The 17,618-nt window shown below is 37.6% G+C and overlaps 1 protein-coding gene across 1 annotated transcript in view; it reads right to left on the reverse strand.

The window, feature by feature from the left end:
- The window catches only part of SLAIN2 (SLAIN motif family, member 2), a 124,118-nt gene extending 106,914 nt beyond the window's left edge, over window positions 1–17,204 (reverse strand). Inside the window, exons 1-2 of the mRNA XM_011973064.1 lie at window positions 17,018–17,204; window positions 15,301–15,524 (exon numbers count right to left, since the gene is read on the reverse strand). Coding sequence (XP_011828454.1) covers window positions 15,301–15,524; window positions 17,018–17,204 — 411 coding nt within the window. The remainder of the gene's footprint in view (window positions 1–15,300; window positions 15,525–17,017) is intronic.
- Window positions 17,205–17,618: the final 414 nt, after the last annotated feature.

Consider the following 17,618-nt stretch of genomic DNA (forward strand, 5'->3'; position numbering starts at 1 on the left):
CTGGATCATATAGTAAGAGTATGCTTGGTTTTGTAAGAAACTGTCAAACTGTCTTCCTATGTGGTTTTACCATTTTGCATTTCCCCCAGCAATGAGTGAGAGTTCCTGTTGTCCACATCCTCACAAGCATTTAGTGCTGTCAGTGTTTTGAATTTTAGCCATTCTAATATATGTGTAGTGGTATCTCATTTTAATTTGCAATTCCCTAATGATGTATGAGGTTGAACATCTTTTCTTATGCATATTTGTCATCCTCTGATTCCTGTGTTTTCCTTCCACTGTAAGTAATCATTTTTCATTGGCTTTTGGTTTATCCTTCTATTATTACTTTTAAAAAATGCTTATTCCACACACACTCATACACATACACTTATAGTCCCTCTTTCTTAAACAAAAGATAGCATGCTGTATGCAATTCACAGCATCTTATAGAGTATTTTTTATAGTGGAAGAGTATTTCATCATTATTTCTTCAACTAGTCCTTTATTGATGAACATTTGGATTGTTTGCAATCTTTTGCTATTACAAATAGTACTACAATGGATAAGTTTGTATATACATCATTTCATATTTCTGCCTATATATCTCTGAGATAGATTTAGAAGGGTGATTGTGGTGTCCAGGATTAAATGCATATGTAATTTTGCTAGATATTGCCAAATTCCCATCATACCGTTTTTGCATTCCTGCCAACAATATGTGAAAGTGTCTATTTCCCTGCAGAGTTGATAATAAGGCATTTTGTCAGACTCAAGGATTTTTGCCAACATGATAGATAACAAACTGTAATGTTCTGTATTTTAGCTGGATGGTGGGTACATGGAAGTTTGTTCTATTCTTAATTATACATTTTTCATGTATCTAAAATACTTCATAAAATAAGCTAACATAAGGAATTGCTCTTAAAGAAGAGAGGTTTTCTATTTTGGCTTTAGAAGAAATATGTCATTTTTATGGATAACTTAACTATTGACTGAAATCTCGAATGATCCACAACTAGACTTGAAAAGAATTTTAAAGACAAGAGATTCTGATCCTATCATATAACAAATTCAGGCTCTGGGGCTCAAAGAAGCCAAGTAATTAGCTTGAAGTCACATAGTTAATGAGAAACAAGCTTGCCTTTAACTGTAATTGGCATTGCAGTCAATATATAAAATTTATGGAGAGCACTATCCAAAAAACTGGGATGTGTAACACTCATCTTCATAACAATTCCACTACATTTAAATGATACAGGAAGTAGAATGCATTGCATCAAAGTCAAAATACTAGACTGATTGCCACTGTGTTTCTAAGTGCAATTCTGAAAGCTGGTATAAGCTATACAACTCATATTGTTTGGTTATAACAGCCTTATTAATCATTTCTCCTTTTTCAACTTTTCAGTAGAATAGATCAGCTACTGAGCTTCCACCAACAGTCCTCAAATTTATTTTATGAAATCTGTAACATATTCAGGACCTATATATATTAGAAATTCTCTGTCAATGTTACTATGAGAATTGTTTGTAATTTTTGAGAGCAAAGTCTGAAGAACCATCTCTTAGAACTGGATTATTCTTATAGAGGGGCAAGGTGAGACTAATGTTTTCATAGTTTTAATCTTGTTATATGGTGTAAATACTTTAAGTATTTTATATTAAATTTGCATTCTGAGGCTTCTCAACAAAAGCAACATGAAACAAATTACTCAAAATCACCAATTATCCAATGATGTCATTCTTAGGAAAATAAAAACAATTTTGTGACAGAGTCCAATCTAGTCCAGCGTCACTTACTGCATTTAGCTGCCATGTCGCTCTTGTCTTCTTTCATCTGGGATAATTCCTCTGGCTTTCTTTGTCTTTCATGAGTTTGACATTTTTGAAGCATATGGACCAGTTACTTTGCAGAATATCCCTCAGTTTAGGTTTGTTTGATGTCACCTCATGCTTAGATTCGGGTTATGCATTTGGGTTAGGGTTAGCACAGAAGTGATGCTGTAATCTCAATGTGTTGTGTCATACACACATCAGTTCACATAATATTGGTTTGTCTCAGTAGTCATGATGCTACTTTGGTTAAAGTGATGTCTGCCTGTTTTCTCCAATCTGAAGTTACTATTTTTCCCTTTAAAGTTAAACAGTAATTTGTGGCGAGATGCTTCAAGACTATATCCTCTTTCCCATTGAACTTTTGCCCACCAGTTTCGGCACCCATTAATGATTATTGACTGAACCAGTTGCTACTGTGATGGTTACCCATGGTATAAAGTGATTCTTTAGTTTGGGATTTCTTAAATTATATTGGTTTGTATTTTCATCAAATGTATACAATTTCAGAGAAAATCAAACAAATAAATCAGCAACCCGAAGAAGGAAATAAAAGGCCGGGCACGGTGGCTCATGCCTGTAATCCCAGCACTTTGGGAGGTCGAGGAGGGCTGATCGCTTGAGGTCAGGAGTTCAAACTAGCCTGGCCAACATGGTGAAATCTGTCTGTACTAAAATAAAAATAAAAATTAGCTGGGCATGATGGCACACGCCTGTGGTCCCAGCTACTTGGGAGATTGAGGCAGGAGAATTGCTTGAACCTGGCTGAGATCATGTCATTGCACTACAGCCTGTCTCAAAACAAACAAACAAAAAACACAAGAAGCAAATATAACAAAAAATTTGAATAAATAACAAAAACTGATTTGAAGTATGAATGACTTGCTCACTTGCCTAAATCTTTCTTTTGACTTATAAATGTAAGGTCAAAGAAAGCCTGGAAAACCTTTTAAAATTGAATTGTCACACTGTCATGGGAGATAAGTAGAAAACGGGTCTGCCCCCCACCAAGATAAGTTGAAAAACAGATGTTCTTCCGGCTGAACTGGAGTTGTTACATTAAGTATTTGTTATGGGGGCAAAATGAACTATTAATGAACTTGAGCCTTTTCAGATTGCTTCAATATGCCTTGCTTTTGTATTTCCCCAAACAATTTGAGCATTTTTCTTATTAATAACTTAAATAAAAAATTAATTTCATCATTAAATATTTCCAGTATACAGTAAGTAATATTAGACAACCATTTACCTACCATCTGAATTTAAATGATATTTACATTTTACCATATTTGCTTCAGAATGTTTTTTCTCTAAATAAATAAAATAATATAGATACATGATATTATGGATATAACTAAAACCATACTTCCATCTCTTTGCTTTCTTTCCCTGGGGAAAGAAATAGCTCCTGCCAATAATGTATCATTGCCATGCATGAGTTTATGTTTTGGACACACACACACACACACGCACACACACACTATATATAGATACTGTATATATGCTCTCTCTATATATACTGTGTGTGTATATATATACATTTTAAGTAGGCTGGGCATGGTGGCTCACCCTGTAATCCCAGCACTTTGGGAGGCTGAGGCGGGGAGATCACTTGAGGTCAACAGTTCAAGACCAAACTGGACAACATGGTGAAACCCGTCTCTACTAAAAATACAAAATTAGTCAGGCATGGTGGTGTGTGCCTGTAATCCCAGCTACTCGGCAGGCTGAGGCAGGAGAATTGCTTGAACATGGGAGGCAGAAGTTGCAGTGAGCTGAGATGGCGCCACTGCACTCCAGCCTAGGGAACAAAGTGAGACTCTGTCTCAAAAAAAAAAAAGGAAAAAAAATTTATGTTCATAAAAATAAATCACAGTAGGATACATTCAATTTGATATAATTTGTGTATAATTTTACATGCACAAAATAATGTTTGTGTATATTGTATCATATTGATTGTATCCTATTGCGATTTACTTTCATTTTTACTTAAATTTTTTGAAATTGATCCACTGTATACATGTACTTATGATTTACTTGTTTTAAGTACTATATGAAAACCTACTGTATGAATATTTACGTACTGTTTATTTCCCAACCAATGAAGAATTAGACTGTTTTTATTTTCTTTATTTCTGCCTCAAAGGGTGAGGTAATAAACATTCTTATATTATACATTCTTCCTTGTGTATGTAGGCAAGTTTCTCTGGACTAAAAAACCTGAGTCTTGGTGTAAAGACATTTTCAGCTTTACTAGGTAGTATTGAATTGATTTCCAATGGTTGTACCTATTTATATGCCTATCAGCAACTCACATCCTTCTGTGCTTGGTGTTATCAGACTTTATACTTTGTTAACAACTAGAAGAATGTGAACTTTTTTCTTTTTATTACTTAAATTTGCATTTCTTAATTTGTAGTAGATAGAGCTTCTGTTGATATGTTTTTGCTTTTGGATTTTCTCTCTTATATACCTTTTTATGTCCTTTGCCCATTTTTACTGGGTCGTTTGTCATTTTCTCATTCATCTGTAAGCATTATTTATTGTGAATTTTAATCTTTTGTTCTGTACCTTGTGAACATTTTCTCCTACCTGTTACTTGATCCCTTTATTTATAGTGCTTTTGGTTAAGTAGAAGTTTTAAATTTAATATAGCTAAAATTACTAACCATACAGTTTAATTTTTTGTGTGTCTTGAAGATGAGACAAGCAGCATTAGAGACTACCTTGATGAGACCTATTTGTCTGTGATACATATTCCCTAGTTCTATATCCCTACCAATGCCTATAGTAGCAGAAGAAATTGAGACAAATTCTTAGAGTTTGAACATAGATGGAAATCTTAAGAGTGACTACAAGAAGCTGCAGTTTAGGCAAATGTTTTCCCTGAGCTAACTGGAGAAAGTTCAGAACAACTCATAGTTTTGGTATCTGTTTTGTTTTGTTTTATTTGGGGAGGGCAAGGGTTGAATGAGGTAGATGGGATTTTATTGCTTAACAATGATCATAATTTACATTATTCTTAGAAGAAATGTGTGTTTAATGGAAAAGGGAAGTATTAATAATCTGGAATATGCTACTTTTTAATAATAAGAATAAATTAACAAAAAAGACACCAAGTCTTCAATCACACGACTGAATAGGAATACCCAGAATATTTCTCACAACAGCCTGCTAGTTGTGTGAATGACATCTGGGATTTATAACACCTGATGCCTCACACTCTGCCATATGTTAAAAAATTTCTTTCCTGGAAGGATTAGATGGCTGGCCACTTTTCTTATCCAAAATGAAATAGCTCATACCCAATGCCACCTTGCTGAATGCTTGAATAATAGGATATATACAAAGTTGATACAATACCCATCTTGCTTCCAAATTAATTCTTTAAATTTATAGAATTAAAGCCAAATTTATATTCAAAGAATTATTTTGGCTTTAAAGCAATTTGCATAATAGGTTTGCAAGAACCTATTATTACTAATACTAAAAATTATACCCTTACTTTACTGATGCTCCACGGATAGAGGGCTTAACTTCCGGCTGGGTGAGGCAGACAGAAACTTGTATCAAGTTATCACTTCCTTTAATGTTTTCTTTTCATGTTTATATGTGAAGCTTTCTTCATTTTTCATGATAATCTCTAACATGGATTAAGGACTGTTTTTATTGTTAAATGATTAAATTTTTATTTCTTATATAAAAGTATGACTTTAAATTTAGTATAATTGTTACAAAAAATAGGTTTTTTTTAATAAAAGCTTTGAAAATCTGATCATAGAAAATATACGTACTGTTGTAGAAAATGTAAAAAAACAAAAACCATAAATATAAAAATTATAAAGATATCATCCAGAAGTAACAACTATTGATATTTTAGAACATGACTTCAGTCTTTTTTCTATGCATGCAGCAATTCATTTTAACCAAAGATGAGATCATACAGTCCATCGATTTTATAAATTTATTTTTCGTTATAACATTTTGCCATATTGCTAAATATTTCTTAAAACATGCATATTTTGTCACAGAGTTGGGGCATAACGTACATAAATATTCCCAACCATTTCCAACTTTTTATGTTAAAATTTTAACATTGATGAAAATCATTCTTAATAACTTTTTGTGCATGTCCATAAGTATTTCCTTAGAATACAATTCCAGAAATGGAATTGTTTGATCAAATGGTACACAAACTTTTAAGGTTTTTGCTATTTACTACAAAATTCCCTTGATAAAGCTTTTATAATGTATGCACCTAAGAGCCTTAAACTCTTAATTTTTATTCATTTAAAAAATTATGTGAGTATGTAGTAGGTATATATATTTATGAGGCATATGGGATACTTTGATACAGACATACAATGTGTAATAATTACTTCAGGGTAAATGAAGTATCCATCACCTCAAGTATTTATCCTTTTTGTTACAAACAATACAATTATACTCTTTTAGTTATCTTAACATGTACAATTAAATTATTAACTATAGTCACCCTGTTGTGCTATTAAATACTAGATCTTATTCATTTTTTCTAGTTTTTTGTACCTACTAACCATCCCCCCTCTACCGCCCCATCCCCCACCCCAACTCCACTACCCTTCCCAGCCTCTAGTAAGCGTCATTCTCTTTATCTCCATGAGTCCAGTTGTTTTAATTGCTAGCTCCCACAAATAAATTAGAACATGTGAAGTTTGTCTTTCTGTGCCTGCCTTATTTCACTTAACATAATGACGTTCAGTTCCATGTGTGTTGTTGCAAATTACAGGATCTCATTCTTTTTTATGGCTACATAGCACTCTGTTGTTTGTAAGTACTACATTTTCTTTATCCATTCATCTGTTGATGGACACTTAGGTTGTATCCAAATCTCAGCTATTGTGAACAGTGCTACAATAAACATGGGAGTGCAGATATCTCTTCAATATACTGATTTCCTTTCTTTGGGATAGATACCCAGCAGTGGGATTGCTGGATCATATGGTAGCTCTTATTTTTAGTTTTTACAGGAACCGCCAAACTGTTCTTTATAGTAGTTGTACTAATTTACGTTCCCACCAACAGTGTACAAGGGCTCCCTTTTCACTACATCCTTACTAGCATTTGTTATTGCCTATCTTTTGGATAAAAGTCATTTTAACTGGGATGTGATGATAACTCACTATAGTTTTGATTTGCATTTCTCTTAAGATCAGTGATGTTGAGCATTTTTTCATATACCTATTTGCCATTTGTATATTTTCTTTGGAGAAATGTCTATTCAGATCTTTTGCCCATTTGAAAATTAGATCATTAGATTTTTTTTCCTATAGAGTTGTTTGAGCTGCTTATATATTCTAGTTATTAATCCCTTGTCAGATGGGTAGTTTGCAAATATTTTCTCCCATTCTATGAATTGTCCCTTCACTGTGTTGATTGTTTCCTTTGTGGTTCAGAAGCTTTTTAACTTAATGTGATGCTATTTGTCCATTTTTGCTTTCGTTGCCTGTGCTTGTGGGGTATTACCCAAGAAATCTGTGCCCAGTCCAACGTCCTGGAGAGTTCCTCCAATGTTTTCTTGTAGTAGTTCCATAGTTTGAGGTCTTAGATGTAAGTCTTTAATCCACTTTGATTTGATTTTTGTATATGATGACAGATAGGGGTTGTGATGATTAATACTGACTGTCAACTTGATTGGATTGAAAGATACAAAGTAGTGATCCTGGGTGTGTCTGTGAGGATGTTGTCAAAGGAGATTAACATTTGAGTCAGTGGGCTGGGAAAGGCAGACCCACCCTTAATGGGTGGGCACAATCTAACCAATTGCCAGTGCAGCTAGAAAATAAGCAGGCAGAAAAATGTGAGAAGAGAGACTGGCCTAGCCTCCCAGCCTACATCTTTCTCCCATGCTAGATGCTTCCTGCACAGCAGCACTTCCATCATCAAATGGAAGTGGTATATATGTGATCAGGCTCGAGCAGGTCCTGACGGCACAAGTAAGTTACATGAGGAAGTGGCTCAAATGCCCATGGTCTCAACTCCTGCCATCCTGCCTTCTTTCCCAGCCTGCATCAATGGCCTCATGGGAAGTTCCCTATGATCAGTTGACAGGAAGAGAAGACTAGGGTTCACAGATGGTTCTGCACTATATGCAGGCACCACCTGAAAGTGGACAGCTGCAGCACTACAGCCCCTTTCTAGGACATCCCTGAAGGATAGTGGTGAAGGGAAATCTTCCCAGTGGGCAGAACTTCAAGAAGTGCACCTGATTGTACACTTTACATGGGACAAGAAATGACCAGATGTGTGATTATATACTGATTCATGAGCTGCAGCCAATGGTTTGGCTGGATTGTCAGGGACTTGGAAGAAGCATGCTTGGAAAATTGGTGACAAGGAAATTTGGGGAAGAGGTATGTGGATAAACCTCCCTAGCGGCCAAAAGCTGTGAAGATATTTGTATCCCATGTAAGTGCTCACCAACAGGTGACCTCAGCAGAGGAGGATTTTAATAATCAAGTGGATAGGATGACCCATTCTGTGGACACCACTCAGCCTCTTTCCTCAGCCACTCCTGTCATCGCCCAATGGACCCATGAACAAAGTGGTCATGGTGGCAGGGATAGAGGTTACACATGGTCTCAGCAAGATGGACTTCCACTCACCAGGGCTGACCTGGCTACGGTCACTGCTGAGTACCCAATTTGCCAGCTGCAGAGACCAACACTGAGCCCTAGATATGGTACCATTCCTCGGGGTGATCAGCCAGCTACCTGGTGACAGGTTGATTATATTGGACCTCATCCATCATGAAAAGGGCAGAGGTTTGTCCTCACTGGAATAGACACTTACCCTGGATAGGGGTTTGCCTATCCTGCACGCAGTGCTTCTGCCAAGACTACCATCTGTGGATTCACAGAATGCCTTATCCACTGTTACAGTATTCCACATAGCATTGCCTCTGACCAATGCACTCACTTTACGGCTAAAGAAGTGCAGCAGTGGGCTCATGCTCATGGAATTCACTGGTCTTACCAAGTTCCCCCCATCATCCTGAAGCAGCTGGATTGATAGAATGGTAGAATGGCCTTTTGAAGTCACAATTACAATGCCAACTAGGTGACAATACTTTGCATGGCTGGGGCAGAGCTCTCCAGAGGGCCATGTATGCTCTGAATCAGCATCCAATATATGGTACTGTTTCTCCCATAGCCAGGATTCATGGGTTCAGGAATCAAGGGGTAGAAGTGAAAGTGGCACCACTCACCATCACCCCTACTGATCCACTAGCACAGTTTTTTCTTCCTGTTCCCACGACGTTACATTCTGCTTGCCTAGAGGTCTTAGTTCCAGAGGGAGGAACACTGCCACCAGGAGACACAACAATGATTCCATTAAACTGAAATTAAGATTGCCACCTGGACACTTTGGGCTCCTCCTGCCTTTAAGTCAACAGTCTAAGAAGGGCGTTACAGTGTTGGCTGGGGTGACTGACCTGGACTATCAAGATGAAATCAGTCTACTACTCCATAATCAAGGTATCCTTAGGGCGTCTCTTAGTATTACCATGCCCTGTGATTAAGGTCCATGGGAAACTACAACAGCCCAAACCAGGCAGGACTACAAATGGTCCAGACACTTCAAGAATGAAGGTTTGAGTCACTCCACCAGGAAAAAAAACCACGACCTGCTGAGGTGCTTGTTGAAGGCAAAGGGAATACAGAATAGGTAGTAGAAGGTAGTCATCATTACCAGCTATGACCATGTGCCCAGCTGCAAAAAACAAGGACTGTAATTGGCATGAGTATTTCCTCCTTCTTTTCTTAAAAGCATGTTTGTGCATGTATACACCTGTACTAAGAAAATATCTTCATTTTATTTCCTTTCTTCTTTATCATGTGACATAAGATTTATTGACTTCACATCAGCATTTAAGTATTGTATTTGGGTTGGTGATTGGTGTGTTTCTCATTGTATGAAGGATAGCTGCGTTATGTTAGGTGTAATTATGACCTTATTATTATCTTTATTTGAAGATTATGTATGATCTCAGGAGATGTGTATTAGTCCAAGTTGACAAGGAGTGGACTTGTGATAGTTAATACTGAGTGTCAACTTCATTGGATTGAAAGATACAAAGTATTGATCCTGGGTATGTCTGTGAAGGTGTTGCAAAGGAGATTAACATTTGAGTCAGTGCACTAGGAAAGGCAGACCCACCCTTAATCTGGGTGGGCACGATCTAATCAACTGCCAGCGTGACTAAAATATAAGCAGGCAGAAACATGTGAAAACAGGGACTGGTCTAGCCTCCAGCGTACATCTTTCATGCTGGATGCCTCCTGCCCTTGAACATTGGACTCTGAGTTCTTTAGTTTTGGAACTTGGACTGGCTGTCCTTGCTCCTCAGCCTGCAGACAGCCTATTGTGGGACCTTGTGATCACGTGAGTTAATACTTAATAAACTCCCCTTTATATATATATATATTCCATTAGTTCTGTCCCTCCAGAGAACCAGGGGTCTAGTTTCATTCTTCTGCATATGGATATCTTCTCATTTTTACTCTTACAGATAAGATTTTAGATTTATTGACCCTACTTTGCAGACCAGCATTCCCCAGTCTTTTTGGCACCAGGGACTGGTTTCATGGAAGACAACTTTTCCACGGATTTGGGAGGATGAAAGGGGATGGTTTCAGGATGATTCTAGCACATTGCATTTATTGTGTACTTTATTTCTACTGTTATTACATTGTAATATATAATTAAATAATTATACAACTCACTATAATGTAGAATCAATGGGAGCCCTGAGCTTGTTTTCTTGCAACTAGACGTTCCTTCTGGGGGTGATGGGGGACAGTGACAGATCATCAGGCATTACAGTCTCATAAGGAGCGGGCAACCTAGATCCCTCACATGCACAGTTCACAATAGGGTTCATACCCCTATGAGAATCTAATGCTGCCAATGATCTGACAGGAGGTGGGGCTCAGCAGCCATGCTTACCCACCACTCACCTCCTGCTGTGTGGCCAGGTTCCTAACGGGCCATGGACTGGTACCAGTCTGGCTAGGCGATTGGGGACTCCTGTTGTAGACAATGCATGTCAAGCTTATTAATGTTTTTCAATGGACTGCTGATGCATTAGCATCCATTTACTAGAGTATCGTCCAGCAGAAGTCTCTACCATGCACTAGGTAACCATTAATGTGAGACATTTCTAGCATTACATGAAGATGAAAAATAAATTTAAAAACTTGTCCATAAATTATTTCAAAATACATTCAAGAAAATACTTTTTTTCCCCACACACTCCCAGATCATTGGAGGAATGAGTAATATATGAAGGCGGCAGTCTTTGAACAGAAGTATATTTTTTCATTAAAATATAAACTTTTGAGAATTGTTATCCCTAAAATTTCTATAGTCTGAAGCTATAATATGAAATAAAAAATATTTAGATAAATTCATGGATAATTGAATAGTGATTGACTTTTAAAGCTGAGGTCCAGGTATGGTGGCTCGTGTCTGTAATCCTAGCATTTTGGGAGACTGAGGTGGGTGGATCACCTGAGCTCAGAAGTTCAAGATCAGCCTGGGAAACATGGTGAAACCCCCGTCTCTACTAAAATACAAAAAATTAGCCAGGGGTGGTGGTGTGCGCCTATAGTCCTAGCTACTCAGGAGGCTGAGGCACGAGAATTGCTTGAACCCAGGAGGCAGAAGTTTCGGTGAGCCAAGATCATGACACTGCACTCCAGCTTGGGCAACAAAGTGAGACTCTGTCTCAAAAAAAAAAAAAAAAAAAAAAAATTAAATCAAAAATAAAATTGAGGTTAAGTAGATATAATTATTTAACTAAGTAACACTTTTTCATGAACTTGATTCATCATAAATGTTAGATAACCTAATAATCTGATCCCAATTGGAATTTATTATATTCTATTATCCTTACATTCACTCATTCAACAAATATTTGAGTGCCTATCTGAGCCAGAAGTTTAAAGACTGCTAGTCTTTTTTAAAAACTAAACAATCTTCCATTAGCAATTTCATATTCTACTTAGCAAGTTCAGAATTTTATGATGCCTAAATTACAAACAAATATAGAGAGTATTAAACCTTGGATATATGTGTAGACAAATATGTTTGATGAATGACCTTGAAGGCCCAGAAATGAGAATGGCTAGAACTGGGGATCCCCTCTCTCTGCAGTAGGAGGCCCTGCATCTAAACTCATCTTCCCACAAAGTCTCCAGATTTTGGGCAGCCAGCTTTCTCAGCACTCCCCAAAATAGCTGGCAATTAAGTTCAGACTGTTCAAGCAGTCCATTTGCCACTTTCATACTCACTTTGCTTAAAGAGAGAGTACAATAGAGGGAATGGGGTCCCTCTCCTAGAGGATGGCTAGCACAGTGTCTCCAGCTGTTTCCTGGTTCGTGCTTGTCTTTTTAGAATGTTCAGCGAAGGAGGAACCATCCACTGCTGACCTGTTTGCCTAGAATCCCAGCTTGCTCCAAGCCATTCCATACCTGTTCGCTGGACTTCATTGCCTGGCAGTATTCAAATAAACACTGTTCTTGAGGTCTGTGGGAATCTTGGATCTGGCAGGGTCCTACCATCCCCTTCTAGACTTCTCCTCAACTTCTCCATGACTTGGTGGAACTACCAGAATTTCAGGCAGGATTATGAAGGCACATTATACTCTACCAGAGGTCCCTAAACCTCCCTGGGGGGAGCTCCATTGCCAATACTTGTTTCCTAGCCCCACACACACATGAACTGAAATGTGAGGGTTGAAGGAGGTGACCAGCTCTTAAACCCCATAGATTCCCCTTCAGTTTTTCTTCCCTATCTTCTACAGGTTTGTTCCTTCCTTTGGTTTTTGGTGATGGGGATGTGGGTGCACTTGCTTTCACATTTTTGTTTATAGCCTTACATCTGGACATTCCTTATAAACTTAAAAAGCTAGACTTCAGGATCTTTATTCTCACACCCAGAACTGACCACTGCCTGGCCCCATCTAGATGGTGGCCTCTTGTCCTGCAGCCCAAATGGGAAAGATTGCCATTAATAATGGTGGGGTGAGGAATAAAATAATGGGACTAACACCTCACAAAATCATTGCATCTCATACCTTCCAAATATTAGCTTTACATGAAAAAACAATTATGTCACAGGAAGTGAAAAGAATAGGAAAAATGTATTTACACCATGATTAAAGCTATATAAAATAAAACTGTGTATATACAAAATAAGACAGGGATGAAGAATACTAAATGGCTAATCTTGGCTATGTTTAGAGTGGTGGGGTTGCGGTGAGATTTTATCTCTATGTTTTCCAAAATACTTGTGGTTACTTTCAAAAGTAGAAAAAAAAATGAATTTACTAAAACAAATAGGGAAATGTCTTTTATTGCTTGCAGGTACATTTCCTTGAACAGCCTTGAATAATGAAGAAATAACCTAAATTTATAGATAAAGATCCCATTCTCCTGTGGTAAGCCCTTCTAGTGTTTTAATAACTTTCTTATCGGGAAGTCTTCCTTCTATTTGTCATAAAATCTCTTCTGCTATGTTATTATAATGCTTTTATTTCTGGCTGAAATTTAAATTTGTTATTTAACTAATGTAATCACTGTGGTTAACCACGAAAGTATCTTTATGTATTATAAATAACATGTTAGCTATATTATTAGATGTTCATTGAAAGCATTACAAATCATGTAAACTGACATCATAATGTATTAGAATAAATATAAACTGGGATCAAATTGTTTGTTTTTATGGTCTCTGTATCTATCAGTCTTCTTCGCACCTGGGAGATTCAATAAATGATTGTTAAGGACCGGGTGTGGTGGCTCATGCCTGTTATCCCAGCACTTTAGGAGGCTGAGGCGGGTGGATCACTTGAGCTCATTAGTTCAAGACCAGCCTGGGCAACATGGCAAAACCCTGTTGCTATAAAAAATACAAATTAACCAGTCATGATGGTGGGCATCTGTAGTCCTAGCTACTTAGGAGGCTAAAGTGGGAGGATTGCTTGGACCTGGGAGGTCAAGGCTGCAGTGAGCTGAGATTGCACCACTATACTCCTGCCTGGGCAACAGAGTGAGACCCCATCTCAAAAAAAAAAAAAAAAAAAAAGATTGTTAAGCAAGTATATTAAGTTTGGAGATGTTAAAATTATTTTACTTATTTCTTAACAATATAAATAATTCAAAATATCTTATTTTTCAAAAATCTCTGGATTAAAATCCAGATCAAGGCTTGTAGATATTTTTAAAAGAACTATCCTCATCTAAAATATGACAGATTTTGCCTGAAGAGCCACTAATCCTTTCATCTACTATAATTCCATTTTATGTAAATCTATTTTATGGTTTGAGAACTCATTGGCCTACAGATGGCAAAAAAAAACCCAGTTATTTTTCATATCCTTTATTTTCAGAAAAACTGAAACATAAAACAGAATATGCACAATTAAGCAGACTATATTGTCAATGGCAAACAGAGTTGAGCAATTCTGTGGCCTAGTGGATTCAGATAGCAGAACTGTGTGACTAGTCTAAACAATTCTCACTCAAGATGACAGGGTGTATGCTATTTTTACATGTAGTGAGGATAACTTAAAAAAATGGATATATGCTTTAAATAGTCTTTTTCACACTCCATATTGACTATGCACATGGACTGAAGTAAGAATTAGAGTACAGTATAAATACTATAGGAGCAGCTAATTGACAACCAACAGCTTTGAAATTGTACAATCCAGCTTTGGATTGTAAAGTTGCAAAACTTGCCAGGAGATAGAAGGGAAAACAGAACCCATTGTCTAACCAAATGCTTCCAGTTCAGAGTTTTTCTTAGTTTCAGCAATGGCCCAAAGGAACGGCAATTCAGACTACGATGAATCTAGGTGCATCTGTTGCAGTAGAAAGATCCTTCCTAGGACAGGGTAATTAATCCCTCTGAGGAGGTTGTGGGCAGTTTTAGAGTCAATTAAGGAATCTCATTTAATATAAAATGACTAGGGATCCCTTTATATCATGAACTCAGGCTATAGAAACGCCAATGGCAGTGGTTTGCAAAGTGTGATACCTGGGAGTATTTAACACAATGTTGTTTTCCCTGCTCACCCTTCTGTGAATGTACTACCATGGTATGCTCTAGATCTGGGGCCACAAGTCATATATGGCTACTAATCACTTGACAGTGATTAATCCAAAGTGAGGTGTGCTGTAGGTATAAAATATACACAAAAATATGAAAGCTTAGTACAAAGAAGATAAAACATCTTAATAATTTTTTTGTACCAATCACATGTTGAAGCAATAATATTTTGGATAAATTGGTTTAAATAAGACACCTTATTAACATTAATTTTGCCTATTTCTTTTTACCTCTTTCAATGTGGTTATTAGAACACTTTTGATTACACATGTGGCCTGCATGTGTGGCTCATCTTATATTTATATTGGACAGCTGCTGCTCTGGACAGACCACTTGGCAGAGCTCCGGTCCATCACAACATTCCACTCCCACAGCATGCTGGGAGTTACACCTGGGACCACTAGAGAAAGCTCTAGCCCAAGCTGAGTGAGGAGGATTTATCTGATGGCCAACAGCAGGGGGCTGCGTGATGGAGCTAGGTGCTGAGTGCCCGGGGCTGAGTCGGAGGTGGAGATTGAAAGTGGATGAGGTAGAGAGCACTTTCGGTTTCCTTACTAAGTGGATTTATTTAAGTTAAAGAAGTGAGTAAATTAAAAAAAATATTAATATAGTAAGTATGTGGATTTGTAAATATAGCAATTGAAATTTGTTCTATACATCATTGTGACTGTTCACTTAATATTCTTTGAACAAATCCATTGATATATGTACATACCTATATTATGATATTACTTGCTGGTTTTTATTGTGAATTCTGAACTTTTCTATTTCATTCTAAACACAGCGGGGGGTTTATTTTCTCAATGACCTCAGGAGCTAGCTAGCTCTGGGTCATTCAAGGAAGGAGAGACGCTAACTTCTCTGTCCCGCACTGTTCCCCTCTAACTTTACCTATACCTGAAGCAGTCAAATTCTCATGCTACTTTGCTGTTTGACACTTAATCAAAAATACCTACACTTAGGATCCATGATAGGAGCTCGTAATATCCTGACTTGTCCATTTGAATGTTTCTGTCAGCCTCAGAAGAGTTGCTTGAGTTGCATTATGATGGAAGGATGTTCAATAGATAGGGTACAAGTCTTAAGATGTTTCTTTTTCTGTTAAAGTTAACAATGCAGGAAATTACAAAGAGCAGACAGCCTCAGCCACATAGAATAAAATGCTATTTTGAAAGTATAATTGACTTCATTAGCCCATATTCCACAAAGTGAAATGTATTCATTTATTCACTCACTCAACAATGTGATGAGAGTCTCCTAGCTGGATACAAGGAGAAGGTATACAGTAGGTGCTAATTTCATGAAATTTTGCAGGCAATTAAGAAGAAACCCCACAGAAGACAATTTATAGTCCATATCTGAAAACTTCAAAATGGAGAAACTCAAAGTTGGCAAAGAGAGAAAGAAATTCCTTTTAAAGGAAAAAGATACTAATTTTTACCTCTTAAAAATGATTCAGAGGGCTGCCATCGGTTCTAGCATATTTCCTTATCATCTCAACGATGTCTGGAAGGCCAAATTTTCCTGTGGGCTTTGTTCCCACTATTGTTCAGAAGCCAAGAAATAAGTTGAACTAAGGGAGCCTAGCTTGGTTTTGGTCATCATGTTGTGTTATCAATGAGATGATATCACATACACTATTAGAAAAACAAACACAGCAAAACGGAGTTCCTAACTTTTAAATTACTTGTATTTAAATTAGTCTTGGGGGAAAAGGGAAGAGGCAAAAATTTCTTCCATTTTATAAACACATGTCATACAAAACCTCCTTAATTTGGAATTAATTTGGTTGAGCACTTCTGGGTGGGGACCTCTGGAGATGGCATGGAACATGCCTTGATCTCAGTTTCTCGGTTTCTTATGTAATCAGTTGTAGCTATTACTGAGTTCATAACACCAGAGTGAAAGGTCATATTCCTTATTAGTCTAAACCAAATGTCACCCACTTGGAGCCCTCTTTTGCATACCTTGCAGGAAATCAAATCTCAGTTATTATTCAAGCCCTTTTACTCCCCTCCATGGAATCCTACAAGAATCACAGGCTTACACAGTCCAGGAATGTTGGGGCCCATACTTAGTCCGTGGACTTCATTTCCACTGATTCTTTTCCCTGATGTGGCTGCTGGTCGCTGGGACTCAGGTGGAAAAGACTGGTAAATGAAGTAGACCTTTGCTTGGTGCCTCTCAGAGCTCATTTGGAACCACATTTGAGTGGGGGCCTTAACAGCTGCCATTCCTACAAGTCCCTCCAAACTCCAGACCCTATTTTCAGTCTAGGGGTAGGTTCTGTTTTAGGTTGGGTTCCCCCAAAAGCAGAGCTCGAGTTAAGGACTTCTATATGGGCAGTATACTTAGGGAGATCCCAGAAAGCAGGCGTGAGATAGGAGGGGGAGTAAGCCAGGGAAGGAGGTCATGCCACTATGAGGGTGTGTTACGGATTATGGAGGTGAATGCATTGTGCCACAGAGCTTTGATTCGGCTGAAACCTCCTGAGCAGCATACTAAGTGCCTTTCAGAGTTTCCACTTGAAGGACTGGAGGTGGAAACCTTATATATAAACATCAGGTTGTCCCCTATCTGTCGAGGATTGTTGCATTAGTCTGTTAGGGCTATATCAAACATAACAGAATACCATGGACTGGGTGGCT

Source organism: Mandrillus leucophaeus, unplaced genomic scaffold (assembly GCF_000951045.1).
Source record: "Mandrillus leucophaeus isolate KB7577 unplaced genomic scaffold, Mleu.le_1.0 Scaffold1337, whole genome shotgun sequence".
NCBI classification, from domain to species: domain Eukaryota; kingdom Metazoa; phylum Chordata; class Mammalia; order Primates; family Cercopithecidae; genus Mandrillus; species Mandrillus leucophaeus.